Source organism: Ascaphus truei, chromosome 2, assembly GCF_040206685.1.
Source record: "Ascaphus truei isolate aAscTru1 chromosome 2, aAscTru1.hap1, whole genome shotgun sequence".
Classification (NCBI taxonomy): Eukaryota; Metazoa; Chordata; class Amphibia; order Anura; family Ascaphidae; genus Ascaphus; species Ascaphus truei.
In genome coordinates this window covers 286939509-286965691 of record NC_134484.1, presented here as the reverse complement: position 1 = coordinate 286965691, position 26183 = coordinate 286939509, and the positions used below count along the sequence as shown (strand labels likewise).

General features: G+C 44.5%; 1 protein-coding gene across 1 annotated transcript in view; it reads left to right on the top strand.

Moving 5' to 3' along the window:
* The window catches only part of FYCO1 (FYVE and coiled-coil domain autophagy adaptor 1), a 778329-nt gene that overhangs the window by 58118 nt on the left and 694028 nt on the right, over positions 1-26183 (top strand). Inside the window, exon 3 of the mRNA XM_075588587.1 lies at positions 1356-1481. Within this exon, the coding sequence (XP_075444702.1) occupies positions 1356-1481 (126 nt within the window). The remainder of the gene's footprint in view (positions 1-1355; positions 1482-26183) is intronic.

The window sequence follows — 26183 nt, the reverse complement described above, 5'->3', positions numbered from 1 at the left end:
TCTATTTTCTTGAACTGTACTACTTCTGTATCAGTTAACTCCTTTTCAATAACTTCTATTTGGTTTGTGACCTCCTGCACACGTGCTTCATCATGTTCTATGAGGATCTTGAGTAACTCAAAAGAACAGGTGCTTAAGGTCTCTTCCCACCTTTGTCTAAGTGACAGTTCTATGAACTCAAAGGAAGGGAAGGTTTGTATGCGCAAGCCTCTCGGTATTAATTGATACAATATGCATTTTTCCAGCGCTGTTTTATTCCACCACGATCTAAGTCGTTATTGGTAAAGTTGTTTCAAAGTTTTGATTTTCTCACCACTCACAGTAGTTTGAGAATATATATACATACACACACACACACACACACACACACACACACACACACACACACACACACACACACACACACACACACACACACACACACACACAGCCTTTCCTGAGTATGTAGTATGCATGTCCCTTTGCAAACTGGACCTATTTACATTTTATTTTTCAATATATTTTACCATGAAACTGTTGGGATTGCAAGGAACATGATTCACAAATGTTAAATTATTCAAGATGTGATTTTGGGTACTTAACTAATGATACCTTTTCATATTTTGTAGCCTGTAGCCAAAATTGGAGGGGGCATTGTCAAAGTAGAAGAACTGTGCTTCATCATAGGAAATAATAATACTTTCAAATATGACAGAACTCCTTAGGCGCCATTTTCCAAATGGTTAATGACAATGTATGCTACATGCTGTGTTTTCACACTTTAACCACTGGTGGAAATTCACAGAACACCTCTTCCGCTGATTCAGCAGCTGTTTATTGTCTTGTCTTTTTGAGAGTGGTCACAACATGCTTTTACATTGTAACCTATTCTATATAATGACCACGTCTGTTGAGGGTACCCAACGTTTGCTATTCTTAAGGTAGCTCGTAACTTCAGATTAAAATTAGCTATTCGATACCCATGTTTGAATGAGGGATATTGGCTTTATCCATCTTGATATAGTATATGTACTCTGAGCTATAGAATATTTAAATATATTGTTATTTAAGCTAAATTGTATCACTTTTAATTTTTTATATTTCATCTTACTCTGGTTATAAAAGGGTAAGAAGAAATACTGTATAATTTTTTTTAACTTTTTTAAGTAAGCAAAAGTAAGCGATTTTGTCCAGATGGATTTCAAATTTGTATTCTTGCCTTAAATCAAACATTTTGATCTATGTGCCAGTGTTTGAGGAAAACTATTGTTGTTTATACTTCACTGTCTTTCAGTGGTATACTTTATCTTAATTCCTTTAATGATTTATATATATTTTAAAGTAAAGTTTATTTGTTTGTTTTTGTATGTACTCAGTTTGACCAGAAAGAAAAATCAACGCTTCTATGGAATAAGAAAGACTATTGGGATTACTTCTGTGACTGTCTTGCTAAAGTAAAAGGCACTAATGATGGAATCCGCTTTGTGAAGTCTATTTCAGAGGTAAGCAGATATTACGCTGTAAAATCTGAAGTAATAAGTCAAATCTTTCCTACATAATTTTAAAACAGTGCTGCATTTTAGGAAAACTTGGCAAGGTACTGTAGAGTAATATTCTTTTTGCAGTTCACAATTCTTTTTTGGATGACTCTGAACAATAAATGTCCTTAGTAAATGATAGATGACACTACTATTTTAAATATTGGTCTTCTGGATCAAGTGGTGAATTGTTCTAATAGAGTTAAATCACAAACACAATAAACAAGCATTCATTTAATAAAATGTATGTTTCACAAGTATTGAATGCTGGCTATGTATTTCTTCAAGGTGAAACATGTACTGTATAAAAAAAGTCGATAACACTACCAACCATGCATATTTTACTGAGAAACTCATGGCAGAGTCTAATTGAAGTTGCCGGAACTGACATCCCATAGGGGAAGGAATACATTGTGCACTGCCTCAATAAACGATGGTGGCTGGATCGCTCAAAATTAAAAACAATTTAATGGATCATCAGCAACATGCTAAAAGAACAAAAAACAGCAGAGAAACCTCCGACGCGTTTCACGCATGCGTGTGCTTTGTCAAAGAGTTTGTTTGACAAAGAGCACGCATGCGCAAAACGTGTCAGAAGTTTCTCTGCTATTCATTGTTCTTTTAGCATATTGCTGCTGATCCATTAAATTGTTTTTAATTTTGAGAGATCCAGCCGCCATTGTTTTTTTGAGGCAGTGCACAGCCTATTCCTTCCCCCATGGGATATCACTTCCGGTACTCCATCTCAAGCTGGGAGCATGCCAACTTCGGACCTACAAACACAGTCGTGAGTACCTCTCAATCTGATTGTATTATTGATATTTAAGGATTTACCAAGATCGGTTAGAGTCTAGCTTCAGGAGACATCACCTTCAAGTCATGAGGGGGTCTGGGTTCACCACTTTCGTGGCTTCACAGACATCCCCTCTGGGTAATATTATAAGGCTGTTCTCGTTATATTTGAAGTACAAATATGACTTTCTACAATATATGACTTTATTCACGTGTCCGAATACATTGTTTCTACAAACAAAACAACTTGGCTTGTGTATACTGATCTGTGTGGTTGATTTCAAGTGCTGGTTGTACAGTATGAAGTGTGAAGTTATACCCAGAAAGAAAGGGAAGTGCTGTGTATACTAGTGTATACTAGCAGGGGTGGTTGAATTTGGGGAGTGTGCAGTGGGTTAATTTATTGTTAAAGTGTGTGGTAATTCAAGCCTTTAACTTTTTCCCCCTTTCCCCTGGCTGAGTCAGAGTGTGTGGGATTAGTTAATTGCCAACCTGACACACCTGGTGGATGTCCCTATTTAAACAGAGGCTTCTAAAGAACTTGCGTATACTGAGCTTGTGTATACTGATCTGTGGGGTTGATTTCAAGTGCTGGTTGTATTAAGTGTGCAGTTAGACCCAGAAGCAGTTTGAACAAGCAAGTGGTTAAACAAGGAATTGACTCCAGCATTGCAATGCAGCAACACATTTGACAAGGCACACCCCTGCTGTTTTGTCTGCACACACTCACTTTGCTCACAACAGCTCCATGCAGCACTGCCTACCTCTGGCATAATGAACCTGCTATGTATCTTAACTTTTTTTTTTCTCCTGGCCTCATGGAGATGTTACTCCCTCTATACACTTCAAACTCCTCCCTCCTGGCCCACACCCAACATCACCATACACCCTGGACTACTCAAAAGCCTTGCACTATCTACTGAATGTTGGTGGAGAACTCTAAAAACCAGCACACCAACCACTGCTCACTCTAATGGCAAACACCACAAATTTACAACTTGCAAACAATTACCCAAATTTCTTCTCATACTATTACTCTCTTTAGCAGGTGATATTGAACCTAACCCAGGTCCTCCCATTTCAGCTCTGTCCCATGCCCCTGAGAATTCCACATTTAAATTCCAAAAAGGGCTACCTGTCGGCCATATAAATATCCGGAGCCTGCTGCCCAAACTGGACGAACTAAGGGCATGGTGCCTTATGCATAAACCCAAAGCCATCATTCTTACAGAAACATGGCTAACCCCTAAAACTCCTGATGCAAATATCGCCATTCAGGGATACTCCATATTTAGGAGAGATAGACACCTTACAATTTACACTGTTAAATTGCCCCCCAAGCCCACCCTCTTTTGAAATTCTAGTTGGCAGAATATGCCTCCCCTTTTCTAAGCCCATCTTGCTCGCTGGCATCTACCGCCCCCCTAAAGCCCCTCTAAAATCCCTGACTGATATCACCCAGTTTCTTGGCTCCATTTCCTCTCTGAATGAGAAGAATGAGCTGCTAGTTCTTGGGGATTTCAACTTCAATTGGCTTGACCCTAAAAACCACAAAATCCAGATACAACTCAAGTCACTTAACCTATCACAACTCATTTCCCAACCCACATGGACAAACCTGAAATCGCATAACCATTCCTTGCTAGACTGGATTCTCTCCTCAAACCCCAGCAGAATCCAATCCTCTGGCATCCTTCCTGATATTTTCAGTGACCATGCAATAGTGTACTGTGTAAAGAAAATTAAATCGCCCCAATCAAGCCCTAAAGTTCTCCTCTCTAGAACATTTAGAAACTTTAACCCACAACAGTTTCTGGATGACCTTACCAACTGCCAATGGCACAGAATCGATTTAATTCCCGACCCTTATTTTGCGCTCGACTATTTCCAATCCGAGTTCTTAAAAATCTGTGATACCCACACTCCACTACGCAAAATAAGGGTACGGGGGCCCACCTTCCGTGGGATACAACTGACCTTATTGCACTCTACCTGCTCAGGGATATCTTGTGGAAAAGCTACAAAGTAACTGGCACTACCAAGGATCTCAATCACTATAGATGCCTGCGGAACATGTGCACAGGGCAAACAAGGCACGCAAAAGCACAATATTACTCTGATAATCTCCACCAAAATACAACAAACCCAGCTAACTTCTGGAAGGTTATCAACAATATATTCCAGCCTCCTAACCATCAACAACCAAGTAATATCACTAAGGGGATATTACTCTGACAAACCCCACTGACATTGCAAATGCATTCAATGATTACTTTGTGGGGTGTGCCACTAACTTATTAGCGAAACGCAGCCCAAACCACAAACCTGAATCTCATCCTGGGAGTGCCCACATAGCCCCACCCCCTCCCAACACTGCCCACAATTTTCAATTTGGCCCAGTATCTGAAGAGGAGATTACACAAGCGCTCCTCAAACTAAATCTAAGCAGCCAATGCGGACCTGACTTACTACAATCTAGGTTCCTTTGACTTGGTGCCCCAGCCATTGCCAAACCAATTGCTTCCATAGTCAACTCTATCCTGTCTGCAGGCCATATCCCTAAGACCTGGAAAACTGCCAGAGTTGTACCAATCTTCAAAAGTGGGGACAAAAACACTGTCTCAAACTACAGGCCAATCTCACTTCTCTCAATTCTATCCAAAGACATGGAAAAATGTGTCCACTCCCAATTAAGCGATTACTATACCAAGACAAATTTCCCTAGCCAATTCCAATCTGGCTTTTGTCCCAAACACTCCACATGAAATCGAGTGTGGAATGGAACGGGGACAACTCACTGGTGCAGTATTCCTAGATTTTGCAAAGGCTTTTGATACAGTTGATCATGCTATCCTGCTTCACAAACTCCAGAGCTCTGGAATAGGGAAGCATGCTTTAAACTGGTTTCAGTCCTACCTATTAGGAAGATCCCAACATGTGTCCATCTCGGGCTCTAACTCTAACCCCCTGGATATCACCTGTGGTGTCCTGCAAGGCTCTGTTCTGGGGCCCCTACTCTTCTCAGTGTTGATTAATGATCTTCCCACAGCTTGTAAGGAAGCCTCAATTCACATGTATGCAGAGGACACAATCCTATATGCACACAACCATAGCCTCTCTGACCTTCAACTCATAATTCAGTCTGACTTTTTGAGATTCGAAAACTGGATTTCCCAAAACAAACTGTTTTTAAACACTGACAAGACTGTAACAATGGTATTTGGGACCAAGACTAAATTTGTAAAGCTTCCAGCGACTGAGCTCCTGATTAGAACCAACGCTAACACCACCCTAACCCCTGTCACTAGTTTTAAATACCTGGGCTTATGGTTTGACTCCCACTTAACATTCGGAATGCACATTGATACCCTGACAACAAAGACCTACTGTATGCCAAACTAGGGGTACTTTACAGGAACAAATCCTCCCTAAGTCTCCTGGTCAGAAAGCGCATCGCACAGCAGATGCTAATGCCAATTATTGACTATGGAGACATAGTATATGGCTCAGCACCTCAAACCCACCTTAGCAAACTTGACACCCTCTACAATTCAATTTGTCGTTTTGTTCTCCAATCCAACTACAACACACATCACTGCGAAATGCTCAAAGAACTAGATTGGTCATCACTCGAGTGTAGGCGCAAAGTTCACCTTTCCTGTCTTGCCTTTAAATTCTTTATGGGCAAGCTATCCAGCTATCTGAACAAGTTCCTCACCCCTACCACATGCAGCACTTATCACCTGAGATCAGACTCCAAAAGACTGTTCATGGTCCCAAGGCTCAACAAAGTATCTGGCCTTTCCTGCTTCTCTTACCGTACACCCCAAAACTGGAACAACCTACCAGAGACTCTCACATCCACCACCAGTTTAAGTTCTTTCAAATCTAAGGCTGTCTCACATTTTAATCTCGTCTGTAACTGTTTCATGCGCCCATAATATATATTTTCTTTAACTGTGCATGCAATGTCTTGTATATAATGTACAGTATACCCTGTTCATTTATGTAACTGTATTTGTAACCATGTATTATTTGTCTTAACTCTGTGCCCAGGACATACTTGAAAACTAGAGGTAACTCTCAATGTATTACTTCCTGGTAAAAAATTTTTATAAATAAATATTGAAGTACAGGTTATTGTTAGTACTTATAAACGTCATAGTTGCTATAATGACCAGGATTGAAAATGCCACTCAATGCACATCTTGCCACATGTATGTGCACTTGGAGCAGCTGTTCCAAGGAGCATACCACTGTGAGAAGTGTGAGCGGGTGGTCTCGTTAGAGTCAGAGATTGCTTATCTGAAGAGGTAACTTGCACTATTGAGGGACATTGGAAATCTTGAAAGGGGTTTAGTGCTCACTGAGCAGGCCTGTGCTTCGACTAGTGGCGCTGTTAGGAGCAGGTAGGTATCTGGGTAGCAGTTAGAAGGGGAAGCAGGGGCAATAGGGAGAGGCAGGTAATTTCTGAGCTGACCCATCCAAATAGATTTGCCATATTGAGTGAAGATATTGGGAGTGTCGGGCAGAAATGGCAAGGCTGGGGGAGACTAATTCCTCTAGCAGCCAGGGGAATAGTTCCTCCAGCACAGAGGGGACTCAGGATGCTCAGATACCACGAAAGATTGTGGTGGTAGGGGACACCATTATTAGGAAGGTAGATGGGGCAATCTGTTGCCATGTGTAACGCGTATCTCACCACAAACGAAGAGTGACTGTGGTGCTGAGATAAGGAATTGAGAAACGCCAACTCACAGCCACGCGGGAGCGCCTACGATGTAGATTAGTCTTGCTAGCTAGGTCAGGAGTACGGAAGGTAGAGTAGTCATTATACTTGCCAGGTCTGGATTGGAGAGTAGTGGATCGTTGGGGTACTTTGCCAGTGTCAGGATTGGAGAGTAGCGGATCGTTGAGGTACTTTGCCAAGGTCTGTATTGGAGAGTAGTGGATAGTAGGGGTACTTTGCCAAGGTCAGGGTTGTAGAGATCAGGATGATCGTACGTAAGCTGGGTCAGAGAAGCGGAGTCCAGTGAACGAAGCAGTTTCAGGCGGCAGGGAGCTCAGGAACAAGGGAGGCAAGACACAAGGTAGGGAATAGCAGGATCAAGGTAAGAATGCAGCAAGGCACGGCGTCACACACTAGATTATGCTGAGCGATGAATGTCTGGGCTGAGCAGGTATTTAAGGAGCTTTCCTCCAATGGGAAGTGGGGCGGGACAAGATGGAACGCATGGATAGGCTGCTGGGTCATGCAGGTGCGCCCTATTGTGCAGCCCGATTAGGTCTGAGGGTGGAGCTATGTCCCGTGCACGTCACTGACGTCATGAGGTGGCGATCTGATCGCGTGCCACTAACGCACCGCGCTTGCCCGTCATCCGAACGGGAACGGAGCCTGGAGGTGGGTTCAGGGGAAACCTGTCTTGTGTGTGTCACTGACATCAAGGGGTGGCGACTTGAACGCACGCTATTCGCGTACCGCGCATGTCCGTCTTCGGAGCGGAGGCGGGTCTAGAGAGGCAGGCTGATCGGGAGATGCCTGCGTGCGTTTTGGAACCACCGTGGAACTGCTACTCTTGAGTGCCATATGGCTGAGGAGGTGAGTTCCGGCCATCAGGATGGCGAATCCTCACAGTACCCCCCTGTGACGGTGAATAAACGTCACCAGCCCTATGCCTGGCAGACCTATGTTTAGGTCTGCAGAGCAGCAGTTACCGGGTTAACATTCAGCTGAGAAGGTCTTGTCAATTAGTCTGGTCCCAGCTGCCTCATCAAGGAGCTTTAAAACCCCAGGCTGCACACACATGCAGCCTGTCTGACCCAGTGAGAGATACTGAAATGCTGTCGCAAACCGCTATAAGATCTGTCTTCACTATGCTGTTTTGATATTCTATTGCTCTGGACTCTCAACAGCCCTTGTTGGAAAAAGGGAAAAGCCCTGCTTAGGACTTGTTTTCTGTTTGTTTCATGTGCTGAAAAGAAGCTGTTTTATTTTTTTCTGCCATATTTTTTGAGGCTCAATGATTAAGCCTTTTCCAAAACCCACGTGTGGTTGCGTGTACCCTGCAACCCCCCCCCCCCTCTAGGAGCGACCTCTGGGCGACTCCAAGACGGATTGTCCGGAAATTTGAGGTGGAAGAGGTGAACCAGCCTGTTAGCGTGAACCCAGTGGCTCAGGTTCAATGGCCTTTCTTCTGGCCCAAAACCCTTCCAGTGTACCAGGTAAAGTAAAGATCCTCTAGAGAACTTGGATTCCAGAATGGATTGTATCTTGTACTTTGGTTGGCCTTGCACCATATGAGAAGGAATAGGAGAGACTTGAACTGAATGTATATTCTGGGCAACTGGTTTGAGCAAGGATACATGAAATACAGACGGAATCCTTATAGAAGAAGGCAAAGAGAGCCGATATACGAATTAGACTTGGTACACATATATGATCCTGGATTGAAAACTGGTTGAAGGATAAACAACAGAGGGTTGTCATAAATGGAACTTTTTCGGTTTGGGCTAAGGTCGTGTGTGGAGTACCTCAGGGATCGGTACTGGGACCCCTGCTTTTTAACTTGTTTATTAATGACCTTGAGGTTGGCATCGAGAGCAATGTCTCCATCTTTTCTGATGGCACTAAATTGTGTATGGTAGTAGAATCAGAACAGAATGTAATTTCTCTTCAGAAGGACATTTGAGAGACTGGAAATGTGGGCAGGTAAATGGCAGATGAGGTGTAATACAGATAAATGTAAGGTTATGCATTTGGGATGCAAGAATAAACTGGCGACTTACAAATTTAATAGGGATAAATTGGGGGAATCCTTGATGTAGAATGATTTAGGAGTGCTTGTATACACAGCCTTAGAAATAGTACCCAAAGTCATGCAGTAGCTGTAAAAGCAAACAAGATATTATCTTGCATTAAATGGGCAATGGATGGAAGGGAAGTAAACATAATTATGCCCCTTTACAAAGCATCAGTAAGACCACACCTTGAATATGGAGTACAATTTTAGAAAAGACATAATGGAACTAGAGAGAGTGCAGAGAAGAGCCACCAAATTAATAAAGGGGATGGACAATCTAACTTATGACGAGAGGCTAGCTAAATTAGATTTATTTACATTAATAAAGAGGCGTCTAAGAGGGGATATGATAACTACAGTATATACAAATATATTCAGGGATAGTACAAGGAGCTTTTATATGAACTATTCATCTCAAGGGCAGTAAAAAGGACTCTGGGGCATCCCTTTAGGTTGCAGGAAAGGAGATTTAATCAGGAACAAAGGAAAGGGTTCTTTACAGTAAGGGCAGTTAAAATGTGGAATTCATTACCCATGGAGACTGTGATGGCATATGCAATAAATTTGTTCAATAAAAAGATTGGACATCTTTTTGAAAGGAGATGTATACAGGGATATACCAAATAAGTATTCATGGGAAGGATGTTGATCCAGGGATTAATCCGATTGCCAATTGTTGGAGTTGGGAAGGACATTATTTTTCCCCTTATGAGATATCATTGGATGATATGACTCTGGGGTTTGTTTTTTTTTGCCTTCTTCTGGATCAATAAGTAAGTATAGATATAGGATAAAGTATCTGTTGTCTAAATTTAGCATAGGTTGAACTTGATGGATGTACGTGTTTTTTCAACCTCATCTACTATGTAACTATGTAACTTATATGTTCCATATATAGAAATCAAACTATGGATCAAGACTTTTACACTCTAGAGCACTGACATAGGAACTGTTGTTGCTCTCTCTTTATAATTGAAGGTGCAAAGTAAAGATTGTTACTTTTTCAATAAAGTTTGTAAAAGTTGTTCAGTATGGTGTCATTCTGAGCCTTTGTTGCAGGCACAACGCAACAACAAGTGGGTGATCTGAATAGGCTTGTTTATGCAACCTGAATAATATGGACCACAAAATATCAGAACTTTTCTTCAGCATATATAAACCAATGTAAAAATAAGTCCTGACCAGGGTTTTGACCTTTTCCCAGCAAGGGCGGTTCAACTCCATGATAGAAACACAGAGCAAGGACATGTGTATCAATAAAACAGATCGTGAGTCAAGCTGCTTTCTCTCCATTGTTTCAGCATGTCTCCCTTTTTCAGACAGACCTAGGCACAAGTCAGAGCTCTGGGTTCTTAAAGCCCCTTAACAAAGCAGCTGGTACCTGATTAATTAACCCACACTTTTTCAAGTTGAGATTAACCAGGTCACTGCTATACTGCAGACCTATACATATGTCTGCCAGGCATAGGGCTGGGATATTGAATTCACAATGTCACATTCCTCGTCTGTTTGTGTGTGGCTTTGGTCATGCATGTCTGAAGCCTGACCATCCACCCCTTCTCGAGAGAAGAAATAAGCATTTGCGGTTAACTTCCCAGGCATGTGCAGAATCTCAAATGAGATGGTGGCACGCTGTGCTCACCACAAACAGGACTAACACAGCGGGGCTGAAGTGGGGATGTACAGGCACCGACCTGCAATTGCGCAGTCCAGTCCAGAGTGCGACGAGATGAGAGTGGTAGTTGTCCGTAAGCCATGGTCCAGGAGCAGGGAGGGTAGAATGTCAAGGTACGTAGCCGGGGTGAAAGAGTAGGAGATAGTAGGAAACAGGAGTGAAGCCAAAGTTCAGGACTGGAGACAGGACTGGTCCAAGCAAGCTATGGTCGAGGCACAAACAACAGGAACAAACAACAGCGAGCACAAAGCATAAACAGAAATTTAATTTAATCACTTTAGTGGAGCGTGATCTGTCACCATGGGTAAAATGGACTCCCGCCAGGTTGGGGTACTTTACCCTCTGGAACAATTTCCTGCTCGGGAAAAGGACCGCCTCAAACTGTTGTGATACAACTGCCCCCACTCCTATCTCTAATGTTTCATTCTGTACGACAAAACGCCTATTAAAATCTGGACTTCTAAGGACGAGCCCCTCTGATAAACACCTTTTTACTTCCTTGAAGACTCTAGCACTCTATATTATGGCACTTGTGTAGAGAACTTTTTTTGTGAGGTCTGTTAGCGGGGAAGTCATTTCAGAGTCATTAGGGATGAACCGCCGATAGTGCCCTGCGAAGCCCAACAGAGCGCACCTGCGTCTTTGTTCGGGGGGTCAGAACTTCTTTTGGGCAGCTACCTTACTGGTCAATAGCCTTACTTTTCCACTTCCCACCGCATAACCTTAGTATTTTGTTCCGGCCTTAGCTAAGGCACATTTCTTACGGTTGGCGGTGAGCCCTGCCACCCTTAAAGACCTGAGGACAGCTTTCAGCCTGTTTAGATGGGCCCGCCAATGTTTACTGTAGATGACAATGTCGTCTAGGTAGGCTGCGGTATAAGCCCTATGAGGTCTCAGCACCTTTTCTTTGGGTCTCTGGTAAGCGGCTGAGGCTCCATTCAGACTAAATTACATTGTTATAAATTGGTATAAACCCATCGGAGTGGCAAAGGTGGTTTTGCACTTGGACTCCTCCTCTAAAGGTATTTGCCAGTATCCTTTTGTGAGGTCATGCGTGGATATATACTCCACCGTACCAAGGGCGTAAATCAATGTGTTCACCTTTTGGCATCAGGTATGCATCAAACCTGGATACCTCATTTACCTTTTTGGAGGTCCACACAGAACTTTCCCTTCCCACCTGGTTTAGGTAGAATTGCTGAAAAAAGGAGCACTGCAACGAAGAGAAAAATAACAAAAATGTAATTGAGAAATAAAGCCTAGATTAAAAAAAAGTAAGAAACCTCTAACGCGTTTCTCGCCTGTTGGCACTTTGTCAAAGAGTGCTTCTAGGGTCAAAAAGGTGTCTCTTTATAGGTACTCCCTCACCAGAGAAAATGCAACCTGTGTTCCCAGGTAAAAAAAAAACCACGGGAACCAGTACTCCACATGTAAATGTAAAGACTGAAGAGATGACAATCTACTAGTGTCGAAACGTACCAAAAAAGAAGACACTTACAAATACTCAAATATTAGAAAACGTAAATCAATTTGTTCACCTTTTGGCATCAGGTATGTATCAAACCTTTTTGAGGTCCACAAAAAACTTTCCCTTCCCATCTGGTTTAGTGTCCATGACTATTGGACTTCACCATTCACTGCATGCAAAACGAAATTAGTTTGCCCTGGGAAATCAGAAAATTATCCCTAAATTGGTTAAATACCTCTTTCGGTTCAGAGGTTAACTGCCTTACCATAGGGATTTGATTTTCACCAAAGGTGTCCCCCTGTTGACTATGAGGACACAGATCCGTTTCCTCTACCACCGGGTGAATGAACAGAGAACTCTGCACATTTCAGGGTTTCAGTAAGTTTACATGGTAAATTTGTTTACCTTTCCTGGACCCTGGTTGATCTCGTAATCCACGTCACCCGTGTGGTGTAGCACATCAAATGGACCCTGCCATTTTGCTCTGAGTTTTCTTTAACAACTAGGTAATAGTAACCTCACCTGGTTCCCAGGTTGAAACATACTCATGCAAGAATTTTGGTTATGTCTCTCCTGACTGTCTTGGGCTGATCTAAGATTCTCCCTGGCAAAATGGCCAACCATGTCTAGGCGCTTCCTAAGGTCCAACACATATTGAAGGGTATACTTTGAAGGGGACCGCTGGGGTTATCAGCTATATAGGAGCTCAAATAAAGAAAATCCCATTGGGGCCTGGAGAACTTCCTGCACTGCAAACAGAAGAAAGGGGAGAAATTCATCCCGAGCTTTCTTTTCAGAGTCTACAAACTTCCTTAACATACTTTTTAGAGTTTGATATCCTGCATCAGTTTAGTTATAAAATTCCCTTGGTCTGTCAACATAACCTGGGGAAGTCTGACCAGTGAGAACAGCTCCAACAACTTCTTGGCTACCTGCTTAGCAGTTGCTGTCCTCAGTGAGAGCGCCTCAGGGTACCTTGTTGCATAGTCGACTATCACCAGAATAAACCCGTGTCCCTTCGCAGAGGGTTCTAGAGGTCCTACCAAGTCGACCCCGATCCTCTCAAAGGGAACTGAGACCAAGGGTAGAGGAACCATGGGGGACGATTTTTGCCCCTTCTGGGTGGTTAGCTGGGATTCTGGAAAAACCGTATGTGGTAGGACGGCCTCACGCCAGGGTCAGTAAGACGCTAGACACGGTATGAAACTTTAACAATAGTGGTTTTATTATCCACCAGCCAAATAACCATCAGGGTACTGTCGCTTTAAGGCAAAATAAAATGTGAAATAAACTCCTATTCCCGTTAGGAAAACTAACTCGACTTCTTCAGTCCTTCCTGCTTAATTAGCTGCAGGTGAAGAAAGCTCACAGAGAGAAACTTAACCTCCTGCATACTGGAACCAATCCACTCTGCTAGCTCTTTAGTCCATAAGGACAGTGACTCTGTCACATATCCTCCCCCCCAGCGTAACATTGTCATGTGGAGCAGAACGTGCACCATTCCCGTGCAAAAGCATTTTAGTCGGAAACATCCGACATCGCCCCCTTTTCTTTCTGGACTTCCAATTGAAGAATTTTTCCCTTTGGGTAATTGCCAGGCCTTCTGTGCCTGCAGATTGGTATTCTGCTGCCTCTTTGTCTTGTGTCAGTTTGGCTCTCTCTTGTGAAGGAAGTAACTCCGCATCAGCGGTGATGCCATTGGACCTTCCTCCATCAGCGTACCTTCAGCATTTCAGCCTAGAGACCAGTCATTCACCACAAGTCCTATGGTTGGTTCCACACCATTTAGCTTTAGTATTTTAGCTTGGACGGGATTCTCATTAACCCCAAGTGCACCCCATGGTGCATCGCTATTACAGTCGGCAGACTTGTTTTTAATTTCCTGCGGTGTTATCATCACTCCAAATGCACTCCATGGCACCTCATTTCCACAGTCGCCAGACTTGAAAATTTGGGGCCGTTATTTCTTGGCCCATTAACTTACTCCGACGGGAGTAACACTGGATCTCCAGTGACGGTTTTCACCACGTATGAACGTGGAGACCTTTCCATCCTTATTCTTGAGATTGCATCTTTATATTGGCTGCTTCCCCGGCAAGGACGCTACTTCGGGCCCCGTTGACACAGTTGTACGGCTGGAGTTTTATGGCGTCACTCCGTTGTAATTTGTCCCTTTTATTCCGTGGTTTAGTGTAAAGCAGTTCGGGGGTACAGCAATGGCATTGCAGATATGCTTATCGGACTGCCCCGCTTGCTTAGGATGACATAGGATCTGTGTCCGGACTGTATGGCGCCAGTCGCAGAGCATTTACTCACATGGCTTTCTCCCGCCATCCTTCCTAGGATAAGCATCCCACAGCATTTCTGAAATGTTAGAATATCTTTTCCTCTTTATAGCAGAAAGAGACCTCTGTTTCTTACGTGCCTCCTGCAATTCTCCCGCCATTTTTTTCATGATCTCCCTCTGTGACCCCAGTGTCTCTTTTAATTTTCTTATCTCATTATCTTTGGGCTCCAGTGCCTTCCAACCTGGTTCCTTTTCTTTTTATCCGCTTCAGCTTTATCCTGCAGTTCCCGTCTTAGAGCCTTCACCTCTTCCTGGTGCTTGCTCTGTGTCTGCATCAGCGCCTCTTTCATCATATTTTTGAGCTCGGCAGATTTCATCGTTCTCCCTCCTTCTCCAGGGTGAACTGACTTTTTGGAATAGAGCAGTTTTCTGCTAGTCCAGCTCATGTTCCAATTTCTAGGTTCCTTGTTATACAGAGTCACCTGGCTTCTATGCTCCTCTTCCAGTGATGCTTCGGTGGTGCTTAGTGTGGCCGTCAGCTCCTCAGGTTGCTCTGCGGGGACACACTGGGTACTCAGATGATCCTGCAGCATTTGCTCTGCTGGAGTGTGCTGCACCAGGGAGACATCTTATTTTTACAGTACTTTTTCTGCATTCACCAGTGCTTCTGGCACTTCTATTTTTTTTCTGGATCAATTGCTTCTTTTATAACGACTTGTTGTGTGAGATAAATCTCTCACACTAGATCCCTTTTTATTGCACTCAAAGTACACATTTAATGTTATTTAAACATGGTGAATTCATCAGAATTAGTAATTTCTATAGGACAGGATATCAAACAAATAGTGAGTCACGCCTAGTAATATATGCTAATAGGCTAAGCCAGTGATACGAAAGGTATTATCTGTATCCACTCAAGTTTTGGCACTTTTCCTTAGACTTACTGTGATCTGTTGCTCCCATCACTGTTTGCATTGACATTGCTCAAATGTTACTGTCTACCTAGAGTCACTAAGGTAGAAAAGGGCTACAGCTGTGGCCGCCTTTATCCTAATGCGGCGCTCTGATAACCGCGGCCAGATGCGGTATATTTTCTTTTTTTCCGGAGCTGTTTCCGGTATGTTAGCGCTCGGATTTTTAGCGCTGTCTGCTATACTGCAATACCGTCTAAAAATACAGGTGGGCGTACTCGAGCTGTTGTCTTAAAAGTCTAATAAGTTTAATGCATGTCTAATGCATTATGTCTGTGTGCGCGCGCAGTATTTGTAAAATGGAAGATTTACAGTATACTGTACATTATTACAAAAATATAGCGTCGCGTCTTCTTCGAATATAAAATTATCACATTTCTATACAGTACTGTATTATTTTGTAATCAGTACTTTTACTTTTACTTGTTTTCATACTCTTTTTATATTATGCGTGTACCGTACAGTACTGTATGTCTCATTTGAACATTGTTGAAACTTATAGGCGTGTTACAGTATCACATTTTGGCGCATACAGCACTCTCCCTCTCGCCCCCGCACACGCACGGCTAACGTACTATTTCAACTTCTTATCTACCGTACAGTACTCCTCTCTCAGCCAGATGGCTTTCTGAAAGCCAGATGGCTTTCTGGCTTCAATCATCCTGAACCTGTCATCACATTCCTGCGTGTATAACATACCGAGCCTGGTGTCACATTTCAGCGCCTGCTAATCCTCTTTGGGAAGAGACCTTGTTGATGATTAATGCGCATGCGTGTATAACTTCACATTCATGTGGAAGTTCAAGTCTGGATTTTTTTTTTGTTTCCAGACGTGTGCCTGCATAAAAATTCATGTTCTGATATTCTATCGGTACTGTAGCTTTTTAATGCGACACTGGTCATTCACATGCTTTATGTGATTTTTATTGATTTGGGGGTGTGGGGATCAAAACATTATGATGACCTGTTGGAAATATGTCTTTGAACTACTGTACAGCTAATCCTTCTTCATGCAGCTTTACACCCCTCCCCCCGCAGACACACACAAGGCTCAAGGATTTCAACTTCTTATCGACACCCCTCGCAAATCATTCATTTTCAAATGCTTGGCTAATCCATTATGCTAATCCATTATGATGATTCATCCATCCACCCCCCCCCCCCAACCCTTTGAGGCTTTGTTTACGGTAACATATCCGCACTTGTGATAAACCCATCTCGAATTGAATATGTTAATCTGATTAGCCAATGAATAAAAATGTAACCAATGAATAAAAATGTAAGCCTTCTTGAAGAATTCCCCCCCCCCACATTCATAGTGAATTTAAAGTTCAAAGAAAAAAAAATGAGATTTAAAAAATATTTTTAGGGGGGCGGGGGTGGCTGTTTCAATGATTATGATTATCGTGAATGTAATGAAATATTTATTTTATTTTATCAGGAATAAAAAATACAAATAATCAATTTCAGTGTTTGTCTTCTTTGTACACGTACAGTAGTGTACTGTAGTTCTTCTGTCAGTTGAAATTTGAGGGCCGGTGCATAATCATGGAAAAATGAAAAATACAAATAATCATGAATAATGCACATTTATAATAATAAAAACAGTAATACAATTTTTTAGTCTTTCTCTTGTTCGTCATGGCCACATTGCATTCTGTAGTTCATTGAGAGAGGGGAGGGGGGGGTTGAGTAAATCATGACTTGAGATACACTATACACACCGTTCACACAATTTACACATGATACTCCCCCTCCCCCCACCCGTCCTTTTGTAGTGCAGCCAGCTGTCTCTGAAAATGAAAGAAAAAATTAGTGCTGTTAAGTGCATATAATTGCATTGTGTACAGTATAACTACTCCATATTGGACTATGCAGTTACTACTGTCAAACTAATGTATACTGGAACTACTATATTGTAAAATACTTTGTAACAAGATTGGTAGTGCAGCTCTCTCTGAAAATTAAAAAAATTAGTGCAGTAAAGTGCATGCTGTATACTGTAAAACAATCTGTGCCATACTTACCTGTATCATACTGTTCTTGGTGTGCCTGTACTTACCATACTACAGTACAGTACTGTACCATACTACCTTCCTGATGCTTGCCCATTACGCTCTATCACAATGGGCAACACAGTCGCAATATGGTCGATATATTTATTACATCGTTCCACAGTGAGTACATCGTTCCAAAAACTCATTATGCCATTCGCCAACGCATCCTTTTTTGAGGGTTTCACCACTTTTCGGATATGGTCCTTCAGCTGATGCCAGACCATTTCGATAGGATTGAAGTCTGGCGATCTGTCATTGGAGGGGGGGAAAAGGAGAATTAGTTAGAGATAAACAGTAAACAGTGGGAAAAAATGAGACATGGTTACCGTACTTACTCCGCTGGCGTCTTCACCCAGTTGATACCGCAGGCAAGAATATGCGCAGTTGACGCGGTGTGCTTCGGATCGTTGTCCTGGTAGAAACAGTGACTATCTGGGAATTCACGTGTGATGTATTCCACAATCTCAGGCACTATTTGCTCTTGGAAAAAAGCTTTATTCATGATTCCTGTAACAATTAAAGTGCTCAAAATAATGCACACTACAGTAGTACAGGTACAGTACAGTGCATAAGGCTACAATATGTGACTTTGTGCATTATTATACTGTACCATCAAAGATGACGATGCATCCTGGTCCACGCCTAGAGATGGCACCACTCACATGCATCTTCACTGGGTGTTTTGGACGCGGCTTAATAGATATGCGTCCTTTTTTGTGGAATGCAAAGGTGGCAAATCTCTCCAGAGATACAGTAGACTCATCAGTATAGATGCATTCCTGAAAAGTTTCGCCACTGTTGATCCATGCCTCTGCCTGGACCACTCCCTTTATCTTGTTGACATCCCTTATCATAGGCTACGCTCTGTAATGGCAAGGAATAATTTTATAGGTACAGTACAGTTTATTAAACCACACTTTTCACCTCCTGTACTGCCCAGTACTAACCTCTCACGTCCATATTTCCATCCAATTCAACGTCTCATCTTCTTAATGCTGGTCTCTGATATGGTTAGATTGTCATTTTTCTGCAGAGTGTCTTTGACCCTTAAGGCACTCTTCTCATCATTCTCTTCACTTATTCAGTCAACCATAACAGTTGTCTCCCTACAGTTTAAAGGAAAAACAACAATACGTTACAGTAGGCCACAAGTACAGGTACAGTACATAATTTATGCTCGGGCCTACAGTATGGCCAAATATATATATATATATATATATATATATATATATATATGTATATATATATATATATGTATATATCGCTGTATATTTATACAGTATAACTATTATATTAAAGTAATATCTTAATATATAAAATCGAATGGTTAGTGAGGTTAGTGCTATCTGCGGTGAATCTGATTGGTCCGTGACTCTCATTGGCCAAGAGGTACGCCCCACTGTGACATCACCTCCTTCACTCTCACACACTTGCAGTCACACCACACGCCCAGAACCTCTGAGGACTCCTTGGTAAGTTGACATATCACACTGTCACCCCCCACACTCACACACAACCCTGTACACACAGTTACCCCCCACACTCACACTGAACACTGTACACATACTCACTGTCACACTCACACTCAACCCTGTACACACACACACTGTCAAACAACAACCTGTACACACACACACACACACACACACACACACTGTCAGCCCTGTGTACACACACACACACACACACACACACACACACACACACACACACACACACACACACACACACTGTCAGCCCTGTGTACACACACACACACACACTGTCACCCCTGTGTACACACACATCTTACACATTTCACACATTCACACTCACCCATTACCTTTATTGTCCCTGTGCACATCATCTCTTTTCATCCCGCTCTCTGGCCACATGCCCGTCTAAACCGCTCATATACAGTACCGACACACTTTATTGCAGTGTGGTCGGTACCGCAAGCCGGGATATTTCCCGGCTTGCTTGTGGCTGCCCCTCGGCGTGCCGCGCGTCATAGATGCGCGGTCACGCGTCTTCGGGAGCCTGCGCCCCCTGCACGCGCGTCCAGGGCTCCCCGAGGGAGCCCTGGTGTCCCGCGATCTGCGGGACGGCGGCAGGGGGTTCCGGGGGACCCGGCAGACCCGGTAGCGGTAGGGAGAGCGCCCCGATCGGAGGGCGCTCTTCCGCTGCTTCGGCGCGCGCCCGTCACACTCGGGCGCGCGCCAGGCTACTGCTGCGGCCAAGAACGGGCAAATGCTCGAATAAACTTGGCCGCAGCAGTATGCCCGTCTAAACCGCTCATATATGCCCGCCGCCGCGCACATTACACCGCCCGCACGCGTCCATTACCTTTATTGTCCCTGTGCACATCATCTCTTGCCGCCGCGTACATTGCACCGGCCTCTCTCTGGCCACACACCCGTGTAAACCGCTCATATATGCCCGCCGCCGCGCACATTACACCGCCCGCACGCGTCCATTACCTTTATTGTCCCTGTGCACACGCGCGCACATTACACCCCCTCCGCTCACCTCTCCCGGCGCTCCCCTCATCTCCATCCCCGGCGGGGGAACAGGCAGCGGACCCCCTTCCTCCCTTGCGGCGCCTCATCTCCATCCCCGGCGGGGGAACAGGCAGCGGACCCCCTTCCTCCCTCGCGGCGCCTCATCTCCATCCCCGGCGGGGGAACACGCAGCGGACCCCCTTCCTCCCTCGCGGCGCCTAAGATGGCGGCGCGCCCGTAAGGACACCCTTCTTCCCTCGCGGCGCCGAGTGAGAAGATGGCGGCGGCCGGAAGTAGAGGTAGGTGTCGCATGTGTGTCGCTCTAGGTGACGTGTGTGTGTGTGTGTCACTGTGTGTCTGTGTGACACTGTGTGTGTGTGACACTGTGTGTGTGTGACACTGTGTGTGTGTGACACTGTGTGTGTGTGTGTGTCACACTGTGTGTGTGTGTCGCCCCCCTGCCTTTCACGCCCTCCCCCCTGCCTTTCACGCCCCCCCCTGCCTTTCACGCCCCCCTGCCTTTCACGCCCCCCTGCCTTTCACGCCCCCCCTGCCTTTCACGCCCCCCCGCCTTTCACGCCCCCCCCCTGCCTTTCACGCCCCCCCCGCCTTTCACTTTCATTTAATGTATATATATATTACTTTAATATAATAGTTATACTGCATAAATATACAGCGATAACAATAATAATAGATAGATACTGTATAGAATAGAGTTATATAAATATACAGTGATAACAATAATAATAGATACTGTATAGAATAGCGTTATATAAATTTACAGCAATAACAATAGATAGATACTGCATAGAATAGAGTTATATAAATATACAGCGATAACAATATTGCAGTGAATCCACAAAATGGAATGTGTATTTATACTTTAATGGGTCACATTAGAGTACGCCCACTTATAACACCTGCACCTCGTCGCCATGCATAAAAGGTGACACACATTGCATAGCCTCCCACTCGATGATCTGTATCTGAACTTGCCCTTGTCCAGATACTGCATTGTGCCATCTGCTTTCATGGATCAACCCCAATTCTACGGACGCAAGAACCCACTGTCTTCTGCCGTGCCTGTTGTGCAGAAAAAGCGAAAGGCAGCAGCTGTTTCCAAGCCAAGGCCAAAGCGAAGGGCTAACGCTAATAAAGAAAACCACCTGACGACTCGAAAGGCTACAGGTAAGGCTTTAAAGAAGCCTTATTATGTCAAGAAGAAAGAACCCAGGGGACACCTTCTCCATCAGCCCTCGCCGCTGCTGCCGCTTCTCTCCCGGAAACCCAGAGGACACCTTCTCCATCACTCCTCGACGACTCTGTTGCTTCTCTCCTGGAAATACACAGGACACCTCCTCCATCACTCCTCGACGACGCTGCCGCTTAGATCCAGGGAACCTCCATCTCATCCTCTTATGCACCCATCCACCCAGATGTCCACAGCACCCCATGCACAATATACATCTCCTTAGACCGCATGCTGAATGGGTTAAGTGTCGATATCCCTGGGAACTCTATACTGGGAAAGATAGATCTTCTTTTAGAAACCATGCTAAATATGGATCAACGGATGGAGAAGATGGATCAACGGATGGAGAAGATGGAGCAACGAATGGAGAAGATGGATCAACGGATGGAGAAGATGGATCAACGGATGGAGAAGATGGATCAACGGATGGAGAAGATGGATCAACGGATGGAGAAGATGTATCAACGGATGGAGAAGATGGATCAACGGATGGAGAAGATAGAGACTGACATAGCGGGGATACATAATTTGCTTGGAGTTCATGCCCCTTTTATATCGGATGCCGGAGCAGGAGGGTGGCATGAATGGGACCTTCAACCTTCCGTCACCAAGCGCACCCCTCCATCAGAAGAATGTGTTCATGTATGCCGTTGACGAGGATGACATGACAACCCCGTCAAGACCACACCAGGAAACAACACTGACAAGGTGACCAAGACAGGAGGAAAGCATCCTCCCAGGCAACCTACCCTCGCCCGCCACCACACGCACACCCACTCCCAGAAGAACACCCGCTCCCAGAATCCAACCCACATACGCTTGCATTGAGACGGTGCCCGACATCATCCTGCGCGAGCTGCCCCAGCCACTCAGGGAGAAGTATAGGTTTACAGGTGCTGGTATACCCCAGAGGCTTGCCATGTTAATTTTCAAGCACCACGTGCCCTACCCGGTGTACTGCGGGTGGGCCCACAATGTAAACTATGAAGGGAATCGTGAGAAAAAGGCTCTTCCTGGAAATTTAAGAAAGACTATTGTGCAGGAATTGCGGCGCTATTTTACAATTACCGATCCTTTAATGAAAATCGTGCGAGACTCCATTAATGGCATTTTGCGGCATACAAGGCATTGGCCCTGGGAGGACAATCTGCTGGGGATTGAATTCGCTTCGTGATTGGTCGTCTGTTAAAATGTTGATTCATTTCTGACTTGTTCATTGTTTTAAATTGTATTCTAATATGTTTTTAATTACAGTACACCGGAAATGTTTTTTTTTTTTTTTTTTTTTTATAACTCTCATTTTTATTTGGTATTACAGAGCATACATAATATCACCACCTATTGGCATACGTTACAGAATACCCAATTTTGTCATCAAAACAGTGACACGTAGACAGGACATGAGACAGACGTAACAAACCACACGTAAACCACATCACTAAGACGGACAGGACAAACTAGACTGGGGTGAGACACATTAGGGTGGGTGGGGGTGGGGGGCACCTGTAACTGCTGCATCGGAGCGGAGGATCTGCTATTAGCTCTATGTGTACGCTAGGGTGTGTTGTGGATATCCCGGTGGTTCTATGTTCTCCGTCGCTATGTCATCATCTCGTCTGGTCTGCTTTGTCCAAGGAGAACGCATTTATCTATATTAATGCAAAATTGTGGCGGCGTCCACCCCCGGGATGTCTGTTTGGGCCAGCCATGGGGCCCATACGTTTAGAAATTTGGAGCCAGAGTCGTTGATCCAACTCGTCAACTGTTCCATCTGGCAGACATGCCAGATTCTGTTCCTGATTTTAGCTATAGTGGGTAATTCCTGTTGTCTCCATACTGCTGCGATCTCACACCTCGTGGCGGTTGCGAAATGTGCAACCAATTTGAGTGTCGCGTTAGACACGTCCTGAGGCTGTCTGCCCACGAGGAACAGCCACGGGTCCAGGGGGATCTCCAAGTTGAGGATTCTTTCTAGCCAATCTCTAATAGATTCCCAAATCGGGACCACTTTCGGGCAAGACCACAGCATATGTTTTAAATCAGCTGTTTCCCCACACTGTTTTGGGCAGAGCGGGGAATAGCTCTTGATAAATTTAGATAATTTCAATGGGGTATGGTACCACCGCATTAGGACTTTATATGCGTTCTCCTTCAACGTGGCACAAATTGAGCTTTTGGCAGCTGCCTGTAATATCTGATCCCATTCCTCGTCCTCTAGTGTCTCCCCTAAATCTGTCTCCCAATGTCGCATGTATTTCAGTCGGGGGGCGTCGGAAGTCTTCGGACAGACTACCTCCCTGTACATCCGAGAAGTTAGTCCTCTTGTGTCCGTCTCTCTGGAACACAGCTGTTCGAAATTGGTTCGTGCTGGGCGAACCGGGAATTTATTATAGAAAGCCCTAACCTGGAGGAATCTAAATAATTCTGTGTTGGGTAGCTTTTTCTCATCCTTAATCATATCGAACGTCTTGATATATTTACGTCCTTCCAGGTCCTTTAATCGTAAGTACCCCGCTTGCGTCCATTTTACAAATTTGTCACCTAACAGCCCTGGAGCAAAATCCGGATTTCCCACCAGGGGGGTCATCAACGACTGTCGTGTGGTCAATTTAGCTTTAAATTTAGATGACTCCCAGACCGCTAGCGAGTTCGCAATTGCGCAGAGTGGCATCCCTAATGATTTCTTACACTGTTTTGGAAGCCAAATCAGATCGTGCAGTTTTACTGGCGCACAGCATTCTGTTTCTAGGGCCACCCATCTTCTATTTGCTGGGTTCGAGTGCCACTGGACAATTTGGCATAGTTGTGCCGCCTTGTGGTATGCCAACAAGCAAGGTACCGCTAACCCTCCTCTTGTTACTGGTTTTGTCAGTATGCTTTTCGCAATTCGTGGGCTTTTTTTATTCCAAATAAATTGAATAATGCGAGCCTGCAGCGTGAGGACCTCAGTCCTAACAAGAGGTATTGGGAGGGCTTGAAACAGATATAGTAGTTTAGGCAGCAGGTTCATTTTGACACTGTTGATCCGCCCAAACCACGATATGCCATAACCCGCCCAAACCCTGAGATCTTCCTTCAGTTTCTTCATTATTCTGGGGAAATTTGCTTTATAACGCTACTTTATGATGCTGCTCCCCTATATCTATCCCTGTTATATCTGGGCTTGCTCTGATATGAGCCGCTAACGGTTCTATGCAGAGGGCAAATATTAACGGTGAAAGTGGGCAACCTTGTCTTGTCCCGCTACGGATGTTGAATATCTCCGAGGGGAATCCTTGGTGTCTCACCCTTGCAGTGGGACCATTGTAAAGGGCTAGTATTGCCTCTAGAAGGCGCCCCCCGAACCCAAACGCCCCCAGCGTCTCCCTGAGGAAGGGCCAGTCAATCCTATCAAAGGCCTTTTCGGCGTCCAGACTCAACAACATAGACGGAATATTTTTATTTTTTGCCAAATCAATCAAATCTACAATCCGCCTAGTATTGTCTGCCGCCTGCCTGCCCTCAATAAAGCCTACTTGATCCGGGTGAATCAACCCCGGAAGGACAATGCCCACCCTGTTAGCTAACAATTTTGAGAAGATTTTAGTGTCTGAATTGATCAGGGATATTGGCCGGTAGCTCTTGACGTCTGCCGGGTCCTTACCGGGTTTGTGGATCACAGAGATAGACGCCTGGAGCATCTGTGCCGGGAGGGGCTCTCCTGCTAGAATCCCGTTAAATAGGGACAACAAGTGGGGAGCCAGAATCTTGACAAATTTCTTATAATATAAATTTGAAAATCCGTCTGGACCAGGGGCTTTAGCGGGTTTAAGGGACTTCATTACCTCTGTTACTTCCTCAAGGGTGAAGTCGCCCTGGAGTGCCTCCCTATCCTCCCTGCTCAAGGTAGGCAGATTTGCCTCTTTTAGGAATTTGTTCAAAGTTGCTGCGGTCTTTTGTGTGTGGCTGACCTTATCTCCGTCGTATAATGTGGCGTAATAATTCTTAAACACCTCCACTATTTGTCGAGGATCGGAGGTAAGGTCCCCCCCCTGAGATTTGATGGATGCTATACGGTAATTTGGAAGCTTGTTTCGGAGCTTATTGGCTAATAAGGTATCTGGCTTGTTGGCTTTCTCATAGAATCTGCGCTTTGACCATGCCAACTCCTTCTCGGCCTGAGAGGTCAGGACCAGGTTAAGTTTAATTTTAGTGTCGCTCAGTTCTTTCCAAACCAAATTATCCTTGTGCGTTTTGTGTTGAGCAGTGAGATGTGCCAATTTCTCACGTAGCTCTTTTACTCTCGCCTCTTTTGCTCTCTTTCTTTTTCCTGCTATGGTCATCAACACCCCTCTCATGGTAGCCTTATGAGCCTCCCAGAGCGTGGATTGAGCCGACACACTGCCTTTGTTGTCCTTAAAATATTCTTGGATTCGCTCACCAATCTCTTTTGCAGTTACGGGGCATTTAAGGAGGAGTTCGTTGAGCTTCCAGTTTGCTCCCGGTCTGTCTAAGGCGTCTAATGTGCACCGCAGCTCTACCGGTGCATGGTCGGACCACGAGATTCCATGTATCTGCGTGTGCCCTACCACTGGGACCACTCTATTGGACACCAGGAGGTAATCTATCCGACTGTAGCGATTGTGTGGGTGGGAGTAAAAGGTATATTCCCGTGCATTAGGATGTTGTTCCCGCCAGATATCAATTAGCTGACAATCTTGCATACCCTTATGTATGGTTAGTACGTCCTGTTTGTGGGATAGGTTAGGTCTCGTACATCTGTCCAGGTCAGAGTCTAGTGTGCGGTTAAGGTCGCCTGCTATGAAGATATGTCCCTTTGCGACAGTGTGTAGTTTATTAAAGAACTGTGTAAAGAATGTAGCGCTCGTCTCGCATGGGGCGTAG